Below are 17,906 nucleotides of genomic sequence, written 5' to 3'. Positions count from 1 at the left end.
TTCAATCTTGCTGGTCCCTGCAACGCCAGCTCCCTTTCACTTCTGTGATCACTAACCGCGGCGGTTATTTTAATTTTTTTCCTCTTCTCGGGTCAGCTGCAGGAGTGTCACCCACAACCTTCGCTCACTATACTGTATAACTATACTGTATAGTATAGTGAGTGAGGTGTTGCGGGTGACACCCCTGCTGCTCCCGCAGCCTTTGTGTTTCTTTTTTTTTACCTACCCCACCACAAGACCTAATATACATACCACAAAAAGTTCGACATTTTGGTAGTTCAAACTGTTTGTGGTATTTTTCTTTTGATGGGGTAGGTAAATTTGATTTGGTCATTTTGGTCTAATCCAAATTAAGCTATTTATATATTCCTTCGTATAACTGCTGGTAGGCGATACAGCGAACCAGAGTATTCTGAATGTGCAGACACGCTCAAGCTCAATGACATGTTTGCGCCTAAATTATTGACCAATCGCCTAAATCAACGAGAAGGTGCGCCAAACATGGCAACAGCTGCATCGAGGAAAGGCCCAATTACTTTGAGAGCTTTGCTCACTTGGCCACAAGGCATTGAGCCTGTTTTCCACAGCCAATCGCATCAATGGTTGTGCCCCCCCGCATAATCACGTCAACTAATGGCCCAATCACACACTGCAGTATATTGACGTGGCCACGCCCATGCTGTATGTCAAAATCTGTAAATGCAAAATGGCCCAATGGGATGTCGAGCTTCATTTACGTGCCTAGTTGTCTTCACACCTGTGGGGCCAGCCAATCATATAATGCAATGCAATTGCATGCCTACACATGACTGCAGGCCGAGTCAAAGAACAGTCCAATCATATATTGCAATGGATTGACGTAGCTACACCCCCCGCACTGTGTCATTCAGAGAGGCACAGCTCCACCTCTACTGATGAGTCCCAACAAGGCTGAAACACGTGTATGGCGGTGCTGTTGCTACTCTTGTTCAGAAGGGAATTGCCATAGCATTTAGGTGCTGGACGTATGCTGTAACGTATCCAGCAACAGCTGTTGTATCATTAGCAATATACTGTACATTAAGGAATTTTCATTCCCCAAACCCATGTGTAAATTGATTTCTTTACATGTTCTTATTTTTTATTGAAAAGTAATATGCGTAGAAAAAAAGAAAGAGATAAAAATATAGATCTTCTTGAATCTGCAAATTGAAATCTGAAATAGGGTAAATGATAGTTTATCATGGAGAAAGCTCTAAATAACCCAAAAAATGCAGTCTCTGAGTTTCCACTACAAATAAAGCTGTAAATATTTACTGACACATACTATAAGTTTCTCCAAAAGATCCACTGATCTTTACATCAGCATGTGCACAGTGTTTGCAATCATAGCCTACATTGTTATTAAGAAATTCAAACTTTTTATAAGCAAACTTAAACATAATATTATTTCTAATTCCATAACTGTTTCAGCTATGTACACAAAATCTTTTTGTTTTTCTAAAGATGGTGAGAAAAAAATTGGCACTTAAAAACAACAAACAAAGGAATGTTGACAATCTGGTTTTCTCTTATTAACTTGTCCCAATCCTTAGTTGCGGCACCACCCTCAGCTACCCATTGGTGCCGTAGATCACAGATGACTCTCATAACTTAGACATTGGGAGCCGGTAGCATTTGAACATGTGGGGTTGACAATACTGCCAAAATTGAGGGTTCATTCAGTTTCGGTGATGTTGCACTGGTGTAATCAGGTGCTGGATGTGGTGCCAATTTCCATGCACGTAATGCATGACCCCATGCATTTTAGTTTTGTGGTGTTCGTGCGATTTACAATGTGCTGTCCACATCATCCCAATGCACTCTGACCAGATGATTGATCATCACAGATATTCCAAGGCTTTGCAATGGCACATTGGACGGTCCATGTCTTAAAGTCGTCATGTACAATGTGCACTGTTCTTTGACCTTGAAATATCTCCAACTGCCTACAGGGTTTTTCATTCCTGTGGCTTTCATCCTGGGTCGTGATGGATTGGGGTCCCAGATGGCATCATGATCTCTGCTGCTGCTGTTCTCATGGTTGAAATGTCCAATTGGTGAAGAAAATGTCAAATACCAAAAATGGCAACTCTGAAAAGACAATGCCACTGAAAATGAAGCCTCCTCACCAGTCCCTCTATCATTTCTGATGACTCTTTGTATGATATGAAGTGCTCCAGTTCTACAGGTGTTTGAAGACTCTGGCTGTTGCTGGCAGCACCTTTAATGGGTGGAGGTTGATTCTTTACAACCACCGCTCACAGCTAGAGTGGTCAGGTAAGACCACATGTAGGCCAAAAAAGGAAGACCACTCAAAAGGCATTAAGTGCTAGTTTGAGACATAGAGCACCGCATCTATCCCTCATGCAGAATTGTTTAAAGGTCTCCCAAGGCATGGAAAAGATCAGAAGTACAGGAGATCTTGAAAGAGAAAAGGGGGAAGAAAGAAAGCCCAGAGGCCGCATGATGGCCACACACCTCCGAGTACACCACAGAAGGAGAACAGTGGTAAAAGAAAAGCACTGAGATTGAGTATAAAAGAAAGCACATGGTAGAAAATATACTCACCAAACTCGGTCGAGGAAAATGACAGCTGGCAGGAGCAGTCCAGTGAAGAGGAGTTGGAAATGCTGTCATCTTCCAGTGAAGAGAAAGACAAAAGAGCTCTCAAGAAAAGAAAGACCAGGTAAAATCAGAAGGAGAATGGAGACGACTTTGACCCAGACACTCTCATTCATCCCTGGTCATCAGAATGGAAGCCACCAGCAAAAATACATGATGAGGAGGTTGAGAACATCACTGGCTGTTAAAGCCAGAAACTACGGAATGCGTTTTCCCAGACCACATCTGCCAAAAGATTTTCTGAAACACATAAAAAGACAAAAGAATGCTCACCTGCATGGACAAGTATACTATACACATCAAGAAATGGCAAGTGGCATCATGGAAATCATACCAAGATCAATGAATGGATGTTTTAGGACCAATATCAGAGATACTCCCCCTGGCTGATAAAGTAACAGAGAAAAGGGGGGAGCATAGACCCTACGGGACTGACAAAATGGGCCCTGAAAGCCATATGCCTACTGCATAATTCCAACAGTTAAAATCATAACACAACGGATGAGGGCCATCATCGTATAAATTGATCCTATTTTGAGCGAGCTAGCAACATCAAAAGCAGCAGCAGCAGCCACTGGCAAATTATTAGGCAAATCGTTAGACATTTTCATTTGCATTCAATCTTTCAGACTTCCCGTCCATCCATCCCCTAGTTAAAAAGAAATATTGCTTAGGTCAAGAATAAACATGTGTTACTTGTTCAGTTTTGTTTGATTTTTATATAAATCACTAGCTTAAAAATCTTTGACTACATATCCTGCTGACATATTTCAACACATACATAAAATAAACACCAGGGATATGTGTAAGAATCATTGGACATTGTCACTTTCTTGCAGAATTTGCGAATCACTTGCTCAAACCTTACTGGAAACCTGCTCAACAAAGAGAGGAAAAAACAATGAAAGAAAGTTATGAAGATGTGCATGGGTATACTAAATATTCGCCTTAACTCCATGAAAGAATCAGTATGCCCAGAAAACTGTCACTGACAGCTGGCAGTATTTCTGTGTCAAGTATCAGGAAGGACATTTAAAAATGTCAGTGTGTTTCCTATTGTAAACTATTGCAGATGGATGCTTCCAATAAACCATCCCAAACTTTTGCAACTTCTAATTTGATTAAGCACCTCATCCAGTTCCATTATGAACATATAGAAGAACCCTATACAAAGGCCAATTGACATCAAAATGTAGAAACACACAACCTACATTCTGCACACAGGTATCTGCTGTAGAAAAGCACACCTGTGTCCCTCTCCCTCCACTCCTATTGCTGACTCTGTTACAGCCACCTCTGGCTATCCTACCTATACCCAATCTGCACGACTGCAATGAAACAAAGATGTGAAGATGTGCATGGGTATGCTAAATATATGCATTAACTCCATGGCAGAACCAGTGTACCCCGAAAACTGTAATTGACAGCTGCTGGTATGTCTGTATCAAGTAGCAGTAGAGTAAAAAGATATTTTAAATTGTAGCAGATGGAAGCTACCAATAAACAATCCCACACTTTTGCAACCTCTAATTTGATTAAGCACAATCATCCAGTCCCGTTACAAAAATGTGGATAAACCCTATAGGAATGCTATGTTCTATCAAAATGCACAAACCCATGGCCTATAATCTGAGCATAGGTATCTGCTGTAGAAAGCACATCTGCATCACTCTCTTCCACTTCAGTTGCTTCCTCTGTATCCACCTGCAACAAGCCTCCTCCTATCCTACCTATACCTAATCTACATGACTACAAAGTAATATATTTGAAATATGATAACTGCATCATGGTGTGAGATGGTTAGAGAAGAACTATTTTAGAACACCAACGCAATTGCTGGTACTACAAATATGGACACATTTCTTTCAGTGGCCATTTTTTGAATACCCTTATTTTACAAAATTGAAAACAGAAAAAAACTCATAAAAAGAGTACACACAACAAACCCATACTTCAAATATTAATTGTGGACAGAAATTGCATTGCTGAAGCCCATAGTGCGCATGTATTTATTGGGGCAATTTGCACTAGAAAAAAGAAAAAAAAAGAAAAAAAAATCTATTTCTTTTTTACATAATAGAAGTTTGCATAACTAATACCATTCATTCTAAAACAGCTTGCATTGGACATTGTCAATTTCTAGAGGAATTTGTGAATCACTTTTTCAGACCTGAAAGGGAACCTGCTGAGCACAGACAAGAAAATGCAATAAAAAAAGTTATGTAGATGTGCATGGGTATGGTAAATAATCGCCTTATCTCCATGCAAGTACCTGTGTGCTCAGAAAACTGGCACTGACAGCTGGTAGTATTTCTGTGTTTCGTAGCAAGCAAGTAAAATTGACATTAAAGAAGTTCAGTCTGTTTTTATTGTAAGCTGTTACAGATGGAAGCTTCCAATAAAACATTCCAAACATTGGCAACCTCTACTTTGATTCAGCACCTCATCCAGTTCCATTAAAACAATGTGCAGGAACCCTACAGGAAGGCTAATTTCCATCAAGTATCTGCTCTAGAAAAGCACATCTGTGTCACTCTCTTCCACTTCTATTGCTTCCTCTGTTCCAGCCTCCTCCCATCCTACCTATACCCAATCTGCACAACTGCAAAGTAATGTGTTTGAAATATGACAAATGCATCATGGTGTGAAATTGAACCTTATATAGTTACAGAATACCGATTTTATAACACCAAAGCAAGTGCTGCCACTACAAATATATTTAAAAAAGATTCAGTGGCACTTTGTCTATCCCCTTATTTTACAACAATAAAAAGAAACTGAAGAAAAACTCATGAAAAGAGAAGCACAACAAACCCATACTTCAAATATTATTTGTGAAGTGAAATTGCATTGCTGAACCCATGGTGTACCTGCATTTATTGGGGCAATTTGCACCCGAATAGACATTCTTTTTTTTTTTTTTACATAATAGGACCACTTCATTGTTAACAAATACAGTAAGATAGAACACAAAAATCATAAAGCCCCATTATCAACATATTATCAAACAAAACCTTCAACAAAACACTGACAAACAACTGATGAATGCCAATAATATTTTGTCACATGTAACAAGAACTGCACCGTTAGCACCGTGTGAGTTCAGCATTGAAAATGATAAAAGTAGACAAAATGGTGGGTGTTATTATTTGAAAAATCAAAAATCAGAAAAAGAGGACTACATTGTAAGAAAACAAATAAAATGGCCAACACACTGCAAACTATCACACAGAAGTACACATTTACCACATTAACACCAGTCAACTAGAAACACTGAAACACATACAAAACCCCGCCTAGCAACTCCAGTAGCCACTGCTACTCAATGCGCCTACAAATCTTTCTTGTAGCCATACATTTTCTACAAACTGAAAACAAAACAAAGTCAACCTTCAAATCTTCAAATAAGACAAGAAAACACGTACATACACAAAATAACATATACAGATACAATTGGGACATGTATCAGACACATAAAAGCATGATTATTGCATAGAAAATGTACGGTCCAATAGACGCAGCCATAACAGTAACCGCGTCTATCAGAACAACCAACAAAATGGTGAAAAAGCCTTGATGCGCCCACGCACCTTCTCGATATAGCCACGTTTATAGAGAAGCCTTGCTGGTTCGGCTGTTATTACATGTGTCTAAGACAACTCCACGAACATATGACGTGCCATTTGCTGGTATATAGCTGTGGCTGCACAGTGTACAACTTTTAACCACGGTATTGATATTTAATTAGTATCACGCTCGTACACAAGTGTTTCAGAGTGCAGCGAGGCAAGGAAGGCAAACAAGGGAGAACAAAAACACTGATCTTACTTGGCCCAGTGACATTGAGAACGCGCAAGTGCAAAACAATGACGTGCACCGGGTGGGCACAAGATTGTCATGGGTAAACAAGCCAACCTGTTGCTGTGGCTAGGCATGATCCTTAAAAGATCAATCACTTCCTTTTTTTGTATAGCTGTATTTCTCTTATATTAAAGCCCTCTCATAGCAGTGGAAGTCACACATCCACAAACAATCGACGTGCCATTTGCTGGTATATAGCCGCAGTTGAACAGGGTGCCACTTTCAACTGTGGGTAGAAACACTGCGCAACGGGTGGGTGCTGGGTAGCTGCGGTTATTCAGTAAAACAAATACATATATATATATATATATATGACTATGGAATAGGAATGACAAAAGACACAGTAGTGATACAATGGTAGTTAAAATTAGGTACATAAAATACATGATAATGAAGAGAGCACACAAAATGTGCTAAAATACTACACTCACTGCACTCCAAAACAGTACTTTTAAAGACTACTTATTGCATTTGAATATACAAATAACATGAAATAGCATCAGAGCAGATGGAAAAAATAATAATGCACACCATATGATAGCAGGGGTTAATTTAACTAGCACATACAACACTGCAAATAAACCGTCAAATATGTAAATACTTATTAACACTTACTTTCACATCAGCCACACTCTTGCCATGTGCACACTCTGAGATCTGGAATCAGAAATGGTTGCTTAACAAAATCTATTCCATGATACAATCATGGATGGCAGCTAACTGCCTATGTCTAAACAATGACAAGACTGAGATCATACTGGCAGGGCCACCTGCAATGCTGCGGAAGTTGGTCCCCAATACACTGCCTTCACCATAGACGGACACCAGATCCCATTATTAGCTGCAGTAAAAACACTGGGGTCTACATAGACTCTGTGCTCTTCCCTCACCAGACCAGTTAATGCAATTGCATTCTCTGCAGCTTACACAGCCAAAGTTATCGACGCTGCAAGACAATTCTTAACCTCACAGAGCTGCTTAACGATCGCCAGAACAACGACATGAGCAAAACTGGACAATTGTAAATAATCCAAAACAATGGATTATTTACAAACGAGCGGCCCTAAACATCCCGAGGAGAGACCACATATGAGCCGCCAGAAGAAAAGTGCATCAGCTCCCCATTAAAGAAAGGATCTTTTTCAAAATGCTATCAATGGCTTAGAAATATTTGAGCAACTCATCACCGCTATACCTAGCCCAGAAAAATGAGAGATCAAAATCCAAAAGAACGTTAAGGTCCACCTATGCACACTGCCTCACCCTACCTAAAACCAATAAAGAGTAAGGAGGAAGTGTGACCTTCCCAACAATAGCAGTCAACCACTGGAACTCTCTCCACACTGAACTAAGAGCTGAAAGCTCCTGCTGGACATTCTGCAAAGCTCTAAAACATGGCTTTTCACCTAACTGATAAGCACCTGCTCTGGCCTTGTGGCGTCTGAACACTGTTTGCTGTCCTTAATTCTATTCATACTGTTCTATCTTTTAATATGAAATATACTATTTAGTTTGCGTGTATCATGTAACTGGTCCCGCAACAGCGCCCTGGTGCCTCAGGGTTTGGGCGCTTTACAAATGTTAAAATAAATAAATAAATAAAAGGATACAATTTCAGAAAATTTTGGCTTTTATACAACAAAAAGAGGACTATATACAAAAAAAAAAATAAATGAATGACAGATTTTCACCTTAACCTATCACAGACAGCTACACACATGACAACCGATCACAAACAATCAAACTCACTGAAATCCTTCTTATCCCTGGCCAGCATCAATTGTAGCCACAGCTACCACACGTCCACAAACACACGACATGTGGCTGCACAGGGTGCCACTTTTACTCGTGGGTAGCAATGCCACACACAAGGTGCGTGCTAAATAGCCGTGGGTAAACACCTCAGTTGTTGCTATTGCTAGGCGTGATCCTCAATAAGCCAATCACTACCCTTTATTATAGCCGGGGCTGTAAGTTTTTTTTTTCTTTTTTTCTATCTGAGCCTGGAATATAAATGACAAAGGAGACAATAGTGATTCAATGGTACCTAAAAGGTGTCAATACAATACATGACTGCTCATGGAGTTATTTAAAGTGGATGATGATAAAGTAGTTTCAGCATTCATGAGAGACCACAACCAATTATGGATTTCAAATAACAACATACAGTTCTACATATCCAATTTCTATAGACATGATGGAGTACACCTAACCGATGAAGGGAATGCAATGTTCCTTCATAACATCAAAACAGGAACCCACATGTGCTAAAATGCTAAACTCAATGTACCCCAAAACAGTCTTTTTAAGGACTACTTAACACATATAAATACATAAATACAATAAAACAATACCCAAACACATGTTTTCAGTAAAACCGCGGCTAGAGTTCATTGACTTTTTTTATAGACGCATTTACAAATTGTTGGGGGAAAGCTCACATCGGGTTTTTACATATATACATATTTACAAAATTACACAAGATATAATAGCATGGCTGAGAATACCCCTGCTAAAATACAGTGGATGGGACATCTAAAACTAGAGTAGGCCCCTTTTTTACTCACCCTTTAAAGCAATGCTCTTCTTTTTTTCTCCACAGTCTGACAACTCACAGCCAAAATAGATAAAACCCCCAAATATCTACAGGACATGGTCAGCGATGGTTTTCCCCTGATATCAATATACCTATAAAAATAACTTTAAAAAAGAAATAAAACACAAACACCCCATAATCTATAGCCGCACACACATAACTACTCATACCTGTGGCTTAGTATACATATATAGTATATCTGTAGTTTAGTATACCCTTGAATATAGCCATAAATATCAGAAAAACTGACATAAAGAAAAATTCTTTCCTGCCCCCAGACCTTCACCAAGTGACCCTCTCATCTGTGCCTACTCCCCCCACTCTACAGATGGCGTCCTCAGCTCCCGGTTTCCCCCCGGCCCCCACAACACACGCTGTTTCTGTGATGCAGTTTGATTTCAGATGTTGGCTATTCAAAGCTATTCGAGGCTATAGCCACGGCTAAAGAAAACATTGTGTTGCAAACTCAGTCCATGAACCTCCTAAAACAACCACATTTCAGTTGGTGTCCTCCAGCAACCTCCCCACCTCTAGACTAAAGTCATTTGTAATTATTTTAGTGTGGTTTCATTTTATAAAAACTCTCTGTTTTGGGTAAATTCCAAAGATATGGCTATCTATTTTTGAGAAGTGGGCACCCACTTCACCATCAAACATTTAAATAATGACTGCACAGAATAACCCCAAACTACACATGGATTGAGAGTCAATGCTTTATGCCCAAGTATTTTGGACCTGGTCCAAATCCATCCAGTGGTTTGGCCTGTGCGCTTTCGCAAATATGTACTTGTATGTCTATGTCTATGATAAAATGAAAGAAAAGTAGACCACGCTATTGAAAAAAAAAATGTTTGTGTTCTTAATATCTTTTTCATTTTTTAACAAATCTACAAAACTTTGCTGTCTGGGAGTGGGGTGAGGGATGCACGAGTCCTTAATCACTTTCGAAATTTCTGTCAAATTTGTTACTCAAATCAAAAGTTATTACCAATACAATTTTGAGGGGTTGACTCTGAGAGGGCAATAAACAAAACAAAAAACAGTGATACCTAATTGAAGGAGGAGTGTACGCCATGTCGTTTTTCTTACTCTAAATTCTTTCAAACAGAGGGTGCGTGCTCTTCCTGGAGGGGTCCATGTTGATTGAAATGATCATTGTGTCTGGGATGCATGGTTTGCAGTCCAAAAAAGTAGGTGATCCCCTCTGCTGAAAGTGTACATTATTTCAGAGACAGACCCGCTAATATTACTGACAGGGCCTTACACAGCCTTTTTAAATTCCAACTTGCAGGTGCTCTGATGTAAAGACCATTATCCCAGGGAACATGTGTGTTATCAAATGAAAACTATTTGACAGATGCACACCAGAATAACATTTTCAAAAGGGAACCTAGCGCATATGCAAATCGAACAATATTAACACACTTTGAAATGTCAATCTTCCAGCTGTGAGATGTACTTAAACTGCCAGGGAAGCAATAAAGAATGAACCTTTCTAGCAAAGAACTTTGCATTATAGAAATGGAATGGATTTGATTGGTGGAATGGTTGTCATAGTAACTTCACTGCTAGTCGAGACGTCTAGTTTTATTTTTTCTCTGTGCATTTATTTATTTGCACAGTTCCATGAATCAGGGTTTGTGTCAGCAGTGAAAAGTAACTTTTCAGCAGTATGTTTAATGGTCATCCAAGCATGTTATGTGTTACTATGCAGTTGGCTGGAGAGAAATGTCATACTGTGGCATGACATATTGTACTGGGCCTCTATTGTAAAACAAGCATTATAAGTGTTATTACCTATCTGGAATGGCATTTCTGTGCATCCAGTCTAGCCATTTCTCACTGTAACCTGGCATTTTGTTACTTGGCATCTATAACACAGCAATCATGATATGTGTTATTAATTGGCTTGATTGGTAATGAATGCAGCCAGTCTACATATTATCATCATTTAATTCTGTGTATCTGGGATAAAGTAAGCATGTTAAATGTTATTACATGTCCAGACTGCAATTTTGGTGCAGATCTTTCTGTTGTGGCAAGGCACTTTTAATGGCAAGGCTATCAGGAGTTTGTACTTATGTGGGGACACTTTCATATATTGGCAGAGACCAACTGGGCATGTTTTCTTATAGTATCATTAACGACATTGTGCGGAATGCGAACATGAGCATGTTCTTATGTGGGAATACTGTCATATGCTTGTGCGACCATCATGGGCATGTGCATGCACAACCAGCATGAACATGTTTATACTGTAGGCAAAGGTTTCATGAAAATGTGTTGGTTAATGTTCATGTGCACCGTAGTTACATTGCATCTATTGGATTTTTGGTTTGGAATTACCATACAGAATCTATTGCAAACTGTCTGTCTTTTTACCCACTTTTTCACAGAAAGTTTGATATGATATGATATGGCAGTTATAATTTGCCTGTACACAAGTGTTTTGAGGTGCCAATGAGAAATGTTTGCAACATTTTATGGGAATATTCTTGGGGGTAAAACCCAAGCCAACTTTGGTTGGTTCGGTCTCCTTGGTTACACTGAATGCCTCTAGGATATTTGGGGGCAATGTTTTTCCCCTCTAATTAAAATATTCACCAGCCACCACTGGAACTGTATGTGGCAAAGGACGTCTGTCTAACATGACCCGTAAGCTTGAAATTGCCTGAACTTGAGGGATATTAGAATATATGGCCTTTATATCCCAAGATAGCAAAATGTGTTGTGTCTCATCAAAAGGAAGGCCTTCAACAAGGTTATTCACATCCCTGGAATCTAACAGGAATGCCGTGTTAGCCATTCCTCAAGGTTTAATTAACAAATCTATGTATTTAGACAGGGGCTCCAAAATGGAGCCACAGCCCGAGACAATTGGACGGCCCGGCGGATTAGATGTATCTTTATGGATCTTGGGAATAATGTAAAAGAGAGGAACTTTTTAATCTGAAGAATTAATATACTCAAATTCCTTACTAGACAAAACCCGTCTTTCACAACACCAACAGACCTCGCAGAACTGCTCAGACCAACTGCCTCACTATACCACGCTTCAACCTTCAAAGATCTGGCGGAGCCAGCTTCCCAGTAATGGTGGGAAACTCTGGAATTCGCTCCCCAACTTCTGAACCTGAATCTGAAGGATCCATAGATTCAAAAACATGGGCAAAGACTGGCTAACCGCCTAAGACACATCACCTACCAGCCAACCACACCCCATGCGCTAGCCACCGCCTCACCTCCTGTACATAAACTATGACCTTCTGCTCACCCGCAACTGCATTATGAATATATGTTTATAACTGTAACTGTAATGATAAACAGTAATTTAAACTGTAATTGTATTGCTCCGTCTGCCTTATCATGTTGTAACTAAAATACGTGCCCGGATGCCCTTGGGCCTGGTGCGCTCCAAATAAAATAAAAACTAAATACTAAATACCAAAGCCCTTTCGCTCAATGTAAGAATGTTCTTTTTGATCGAAGTTGTAGGATCGCAATGAAATTCCCGATAATGGAGAGGGATGCTAAGAAGTCTGATAACCTCCTGATCATAAAGCTTAGAGTCCCATAAAACTATTCCCCCGCCTTTATCGGCAGACTTGATTACAATAGAAGGATCATGTGAAAGGGATTCAATTGCATGGAACTGAGATTAGGTCTCATAGAATTTCTTGAGTGTTCAATGCCGTTTGCTAATTCTTGGAGGACGATTCTTTCAAAAACAAGAACTTCTGGTAGGAGTTCCGCCGCATTCGGAATGAAAGAGGAGGAATTTGCTAGCCCTGAATTATTCAGTTCAGATGTATTTTCTTTAACTGCGAAAAAGACTTGTAACCTGAACTTTCTCAGAAATTGTTGGACCTCACTAGTAAGGTGCATAGCACTTGGAGTCTGGGTGGAAACAAAGGAAAGGCCTCGCTTAAGGATTGCCAATTCAGGTTCAGTAAGGTCCCGGGAAGATAAGTTGAAAATTGGTAACACCTCATTCAACACCTTTTAACATAAGTATCCGTTTTGGAAATTAAAGTGGCCAATTGGTGTTGCATCGTGCTTTGCCTCATTTCTTAAATCTCCTGCAGGGTTGTGAGTGCGATTACTGCTGTTTTTCTACTTTTTACTCTTGAACCGCGTTGCAGTCATGTGAGCGATGCACATACTAATGGTAGTGCGGTCCTTTCATCCGAAGAGCTTGGGTTTTGTCTTTTTCTGTCTCTCATTTCAAAAGCACCTTCTGGTCAAGTGTACATCTAGTTTGTCCCAATTTACTTGTTAATCGCCCTGTAGTCACGTGGAGGGCTGACACACGCCACGTACTGACAGACGTACTTCCTCTTCTCCATCAGAGGTTTTGTGGTGTAAGAGGTAAGCGTTTTAATTTCCAGAGAGTTTGTGCTCTGGGAGGAGTCTGTGTTTTTTCCTCTGTACTCTTCCTTCGATGATTTAGCTAAGGTATCCCGTTTTAGTGCCATTAGGAGCCACGTAGCGTAGCAGTCAGTTGTTTAAAGAGCTAAGGCAACACATGTGTGACTAGTCTCTTGTTAATTTTGGGCAATGGATGGGTAACTAATGCCACAGACTAATTGCAGCAATATTCATGTCTGGTGGGTCGTTTTTGGCATTTGGTCAAATGTTTAATTTCAAACGGCATTTCATCCTTATCTTGCAATTGTTCGTGAAAGCATTTCAATCATAAGTTTGCATTGCCATTTGACACTTTCAGATTTGTGCTACATTTTTAGCTTTTCATCTGTCTACTCAAGTAGGCTACGCCCATCCAGCTTCCGTCAAGCAGTAGCTGCCTATAGTTTCTCCCATAGCAAGTCGAGATCTCTTAAGGTGAGCCTTTGTTGGTGCTCCATTGAATTCCTCCATAGTGGGCACATTAGGATTTTGCACGTTAACTTTACCCTCTGGTTTATATAGATCTTGGGACCAATTAGAGCACATGTCAAAGAACCATAGGACATCCTTCCTCGCTAACTCGGTTAATACAGCAGTCGCTGCATTCCAGGTCAGTCATTCTAGCATGTTTCTTAACTGGTTAAAGTTCCCCCTTTAAGTCTTTTGCTCGGACTCACCATTGGTGAGCTTTGCTGTCAGCACTCAGCATGGGTTCAATCCGGGTCTCACTTGCCCTCAGCACTGGGTTTCAACTCTGGTGTGTTTTGATGTCACTATATCTATTTGGTTTTTGGTATATTTGACATTCTTTTAAACACTGTGCTTCATTTTTTTAGTTTCATTAATTGCACTGTACATGCAGCTTATTGTTGATTAGGGTTTTAATTGTAATATTACATAATTGTATTTTGTTTTCTATAGTATGTGTACATCATCCTCCGGATGAAGACGTTGTATAAATTAACATTCCACGTCGAAACCGGTTGAGAAAAACACAAAGGGATGCGATCTGTACTTTTGCTGTGATCCACCTCTTCAATATATTTTTTGTTTAATAATCTCTATTGTTTTTTGTATAAACTATAAAATAATGAATGTTCTCTTGGGGATAAATCATGAATTGTGCTCTCCATATGTCTATAATTCTATTTTTCTGGTTTTTACCAATTTGTATGAATGTCACTGATTGCTGAGGTGTGTTTGAATAATGCACTATGAATGGAAAGTGTGTGTGATTTTTACTAGCCTCCTTTTAGGCAAAATAATGTTGCTGCTCTGCTGTGTTTTTCTAAAAATTGTGTGGTGCTTAATAATTTGTGATTTATACTTACATCTTTCACCTAGTGCAGGGACAGCGTGCCCCTCCAGCATCATGATCCTCATTTATTTATTGATTTGCTTACAAACATACAGGAAAACAAGCTTTTTTGGTCACAAAGGATCACGCAAATGGTAACAGAGCAGATCAATTGAAGGAAGTGAACAGCTTATAATGGGGAGAGTTTCAGTGGCATGATGACCAGCTTTGAGAGGGGTATATTGGACAGATAGTGTGAACAATACGGTGGATGAGTAAGTGTCAGCAGGTAGGCAGCCTAACCAGCTACAAGTGAGCTGTGGCCTGAAACTATTAAGTGTTAGTGTGGGTGGGAATAGGGAGGAACAAGTCCAATTAGAATTGAGGGAAGTAGTAAGCCTGGTTAGACCAGACATGAGGAGCTCAGAATCGAGGAGGTGGGCTTTCAATTTGCTTTTGAATACATCGATGTGGACTTTGTTTCGTATTGCAGAGGGGAAGAAGGTCCAAGTAAGTGGAGCAAGAAGTGTGAATGAGCGGAAACGAATGGAAGCACAGGGTGGGCGAGGAGCAACAACAGTGGAGGGGGGGGGGAGAGCAAAGGCCTGGAGATGGTTTGTAGGTGTTGATAGAAGAGAGAAAAGATAGGCAGGGTCTTACTGTGGATGGATCCATGCAATAGTCGAAGTAATTGGAATATGGTCAACTTTGCCGTGTTAGCCAGCCAGCCTGCTGGTAATAGGATAAAGTCGGGTTGAAGCGAGGCAGTTTAAAAAGAGTCCTGATAGCAAAGTTCAGAATCTTGTCATTGGGACAGGATGCATACTTTAGAGGACAAAAGAGGACACTGACAAGGTAATCAAATGTAGAGAAAAGAAAAGTGGTTAGAAGATGTTTTGGGGTTTTGAAGGGTAGTAGGTGCGTGGTGTTCATGATATTTGGAAGGTTGAGGCAACCCACCATTTCAGTATTAGAGCTGAAGGTAGAGAATGTGTGTGAAGGGTTGTATAAGACCCCATGTTTTCTATCTGAAGAGCAGTAGAGAAGAGTGTCATGTTGGAACTGGACAGGCAGGTGAGGAGAAGAGAGAGATTATGTAGCAGAACAGAAAAACATCTCTGTTTTGGAGGAGTTCAACATAATGGAGTGTGAATGCATTCAGTATTCAAAAGCAGGCAGAGATTATGTTAGATAGGTCAGTGGAGAGTTTAGGAAAGGAAAAACAGATTTGCGCGTTCCCTGCAAAGCGTTGGTACAATACCCCAAAGGAAGAGATATGTTCCCTGAAGGCAGAAGTGTACAGTGTGAACAGGAGGGGACTCAAGGCAGAACTTTCAGATCAGCAACAGTAAGAGGAAGAGGTGTTCTTGTTCAGGGAAATAGGCAATTGACGAGGTGCTAGGTAGAACTCGAAACAGGCAAGTGCTTGATCAAGAATCCCAAGCAGAGAGCGAGAGTATTGAGGATATAAGAGTAGTTGATGGTATCAGAGGCAGCAGATAAGTAGACAAGGATTAGGATAGATGACAGATTGGATGGTTAGCATAGGCGATAAAGCTGGAGACATTCATGAGAATAGTTTCAGTGGAGTAGTATGAGTGGTAGGAGTGAGGAGCGGAAACCAGTTTGCCAGTTTTCAGGGGGTCAAAAAGGTTTTGTGTGTCAAGATAGTTAGTTAGGCAGTTGAATACACAGCTTAACAACATCTTAGAGTAGTGAAAAAGAAGGTTAGCAGGTTTGGATCAGCACCTTGAGGGAAATCATGCAGAGTCGAAGGACAGGTTCAAGAGATCAGCGACTTCAGATGTCACAGGAGGGATAGTAGATTTGCCAAGCTGAGGTACAAAAGGATCGAATCATGTGGATTACACATGCATGGTTGTCCAGGCTGGCACAGCATGTGGTGTGGCCCGTCCTGTTGTTGCAGAGAATGAGGCTGGGAGCCCTCATCATGGTACGCAGCGGGGTTCCTTACATTTTTTGTTACGCCACTGCATCAAAGCCCCAATTTTATTCAGGTTAACCACAATTTAAATAGCTCACATTAGTTTCAGTACATTCCAACTTGTTTATGCATATGCTAGACACATGCGCAAATTAGCTTTCGAGGACTGGGCTCGTATGACCTCTAGGCAAGCAAGAAGTGATGTAGAGAAAATTCAGTTAGGAAAAACACTTGAAAAAACTAAAATGTATTAGTGGCCGGGGACAAAGGGGTCAGGAAAAGAAAAGTGAGAAAAGCTAGACTGAATCTAGTGAGCAATAAATACCAGGAGGGAGGCTCTGTGCCTATTGCCACTTCGAAGTGGATCAAATGACAATTCACTTTCAAGATACAATTCTGCTGTTTCTGATTTCATGCCTTAGCCTAATTGCCTTATTTCAGCATTGTTTCAGAATGTTAACACAATATAGACAAAGGTGACATACCAAAGGGGAGATATGAGACTTCTAAAGAAAATACCTTTTATATTTTTAACACGTTGTTTTTTTAATGTAACACTCTCTGACAGCAATCAGGCATATATTCACATTTCTGAGGTTAAAACAACCAATTATTTTTCTAATGTGACTTGGAAATAACAATGCAAAACGTTTTGAAGAAAAACACATTCATAGCTGATAGATGTCATACAATGCCAATCAACAGCTGGTAGCAGAAATCATGTACGAACCACGTTTATTTTTAACATACATTTTCTGATATGTTTTTTCTAAAGCAGAATGGTCATTCAGTCGAGATACAATTATGCTTCGAGTGTAGTATTTTAAAATTGCATATGTGGACCATATATTCAATGTCATGTTGTTGTACACAGGTTCTGTTGCTACAGCTTGCCGTGACCCAGGTGTTCCAATGAACGGAACTAGAAATGGCGACGGAAGAGAACCTCACGACACAGTTATCTTTCAATGTGACCCAGGATACGAGCTTCAAGGCGAGGAGAGAATCACCTGCATACAGGTTGAAAACCGTTTCTTCTGGCAACCGAGCCCTCCTGTGTGTATAGGTATGTCAATAACATTAGTCTGCCAATTAATTATCAAAGCTTAACAGTCACGATGTGTCTTTTAGCAGTCAGATCACGTGTTCTTATCATT

General features: G+C 40.1%; 1 protein-coding gene across 5 annotated transcripts in view; it reads left to right on the top strand.

Annotated features, from left to right (window-relative positions):
* The window catches only part of CSMD3 (CUB and Sushi multiple domains 3), a 3,270,409-nt gene that overhangs the window by 2,131,084 nt on the left and 1,121,419 nt on the right, over positions 1 to 17,906 (top strand). For all 5 annotated transcript variants that reach the window (XM_069621531.1, XM_069621530.1, XM_069621528.1 and 2 more), the window contains one exon: positions 17,624 to 17,815. In XM_069621531.1, the coding sequence (XP_069477632.1) occupies positions 17,624 to 17,815 (192 nt within the window). The remainder of the gene's footprint in view (positions 1 to 17,623; positions 17,816 to 17,906) is intronic.

This window comes from Ambystoma mexicanum, chromosome 5q (genome assembly GCF_040938575.1).
Source record: "Ambystoma mexicanum isolate Mex_15411 chromosome 5q, UKY_AmexF1_1, whole genome shotgun sequence".
Classification (NCBI taxonomy): domain Eukaryota; kingdom Metazoa; phylum Chordata; class Amphibia; order Caudata; family Ambystomatidae; genus Ambystoma; species Ambystoma mexicanum.
This window is presented reverse-complemented; position numbering and strand designations above follow the sequence as displayed.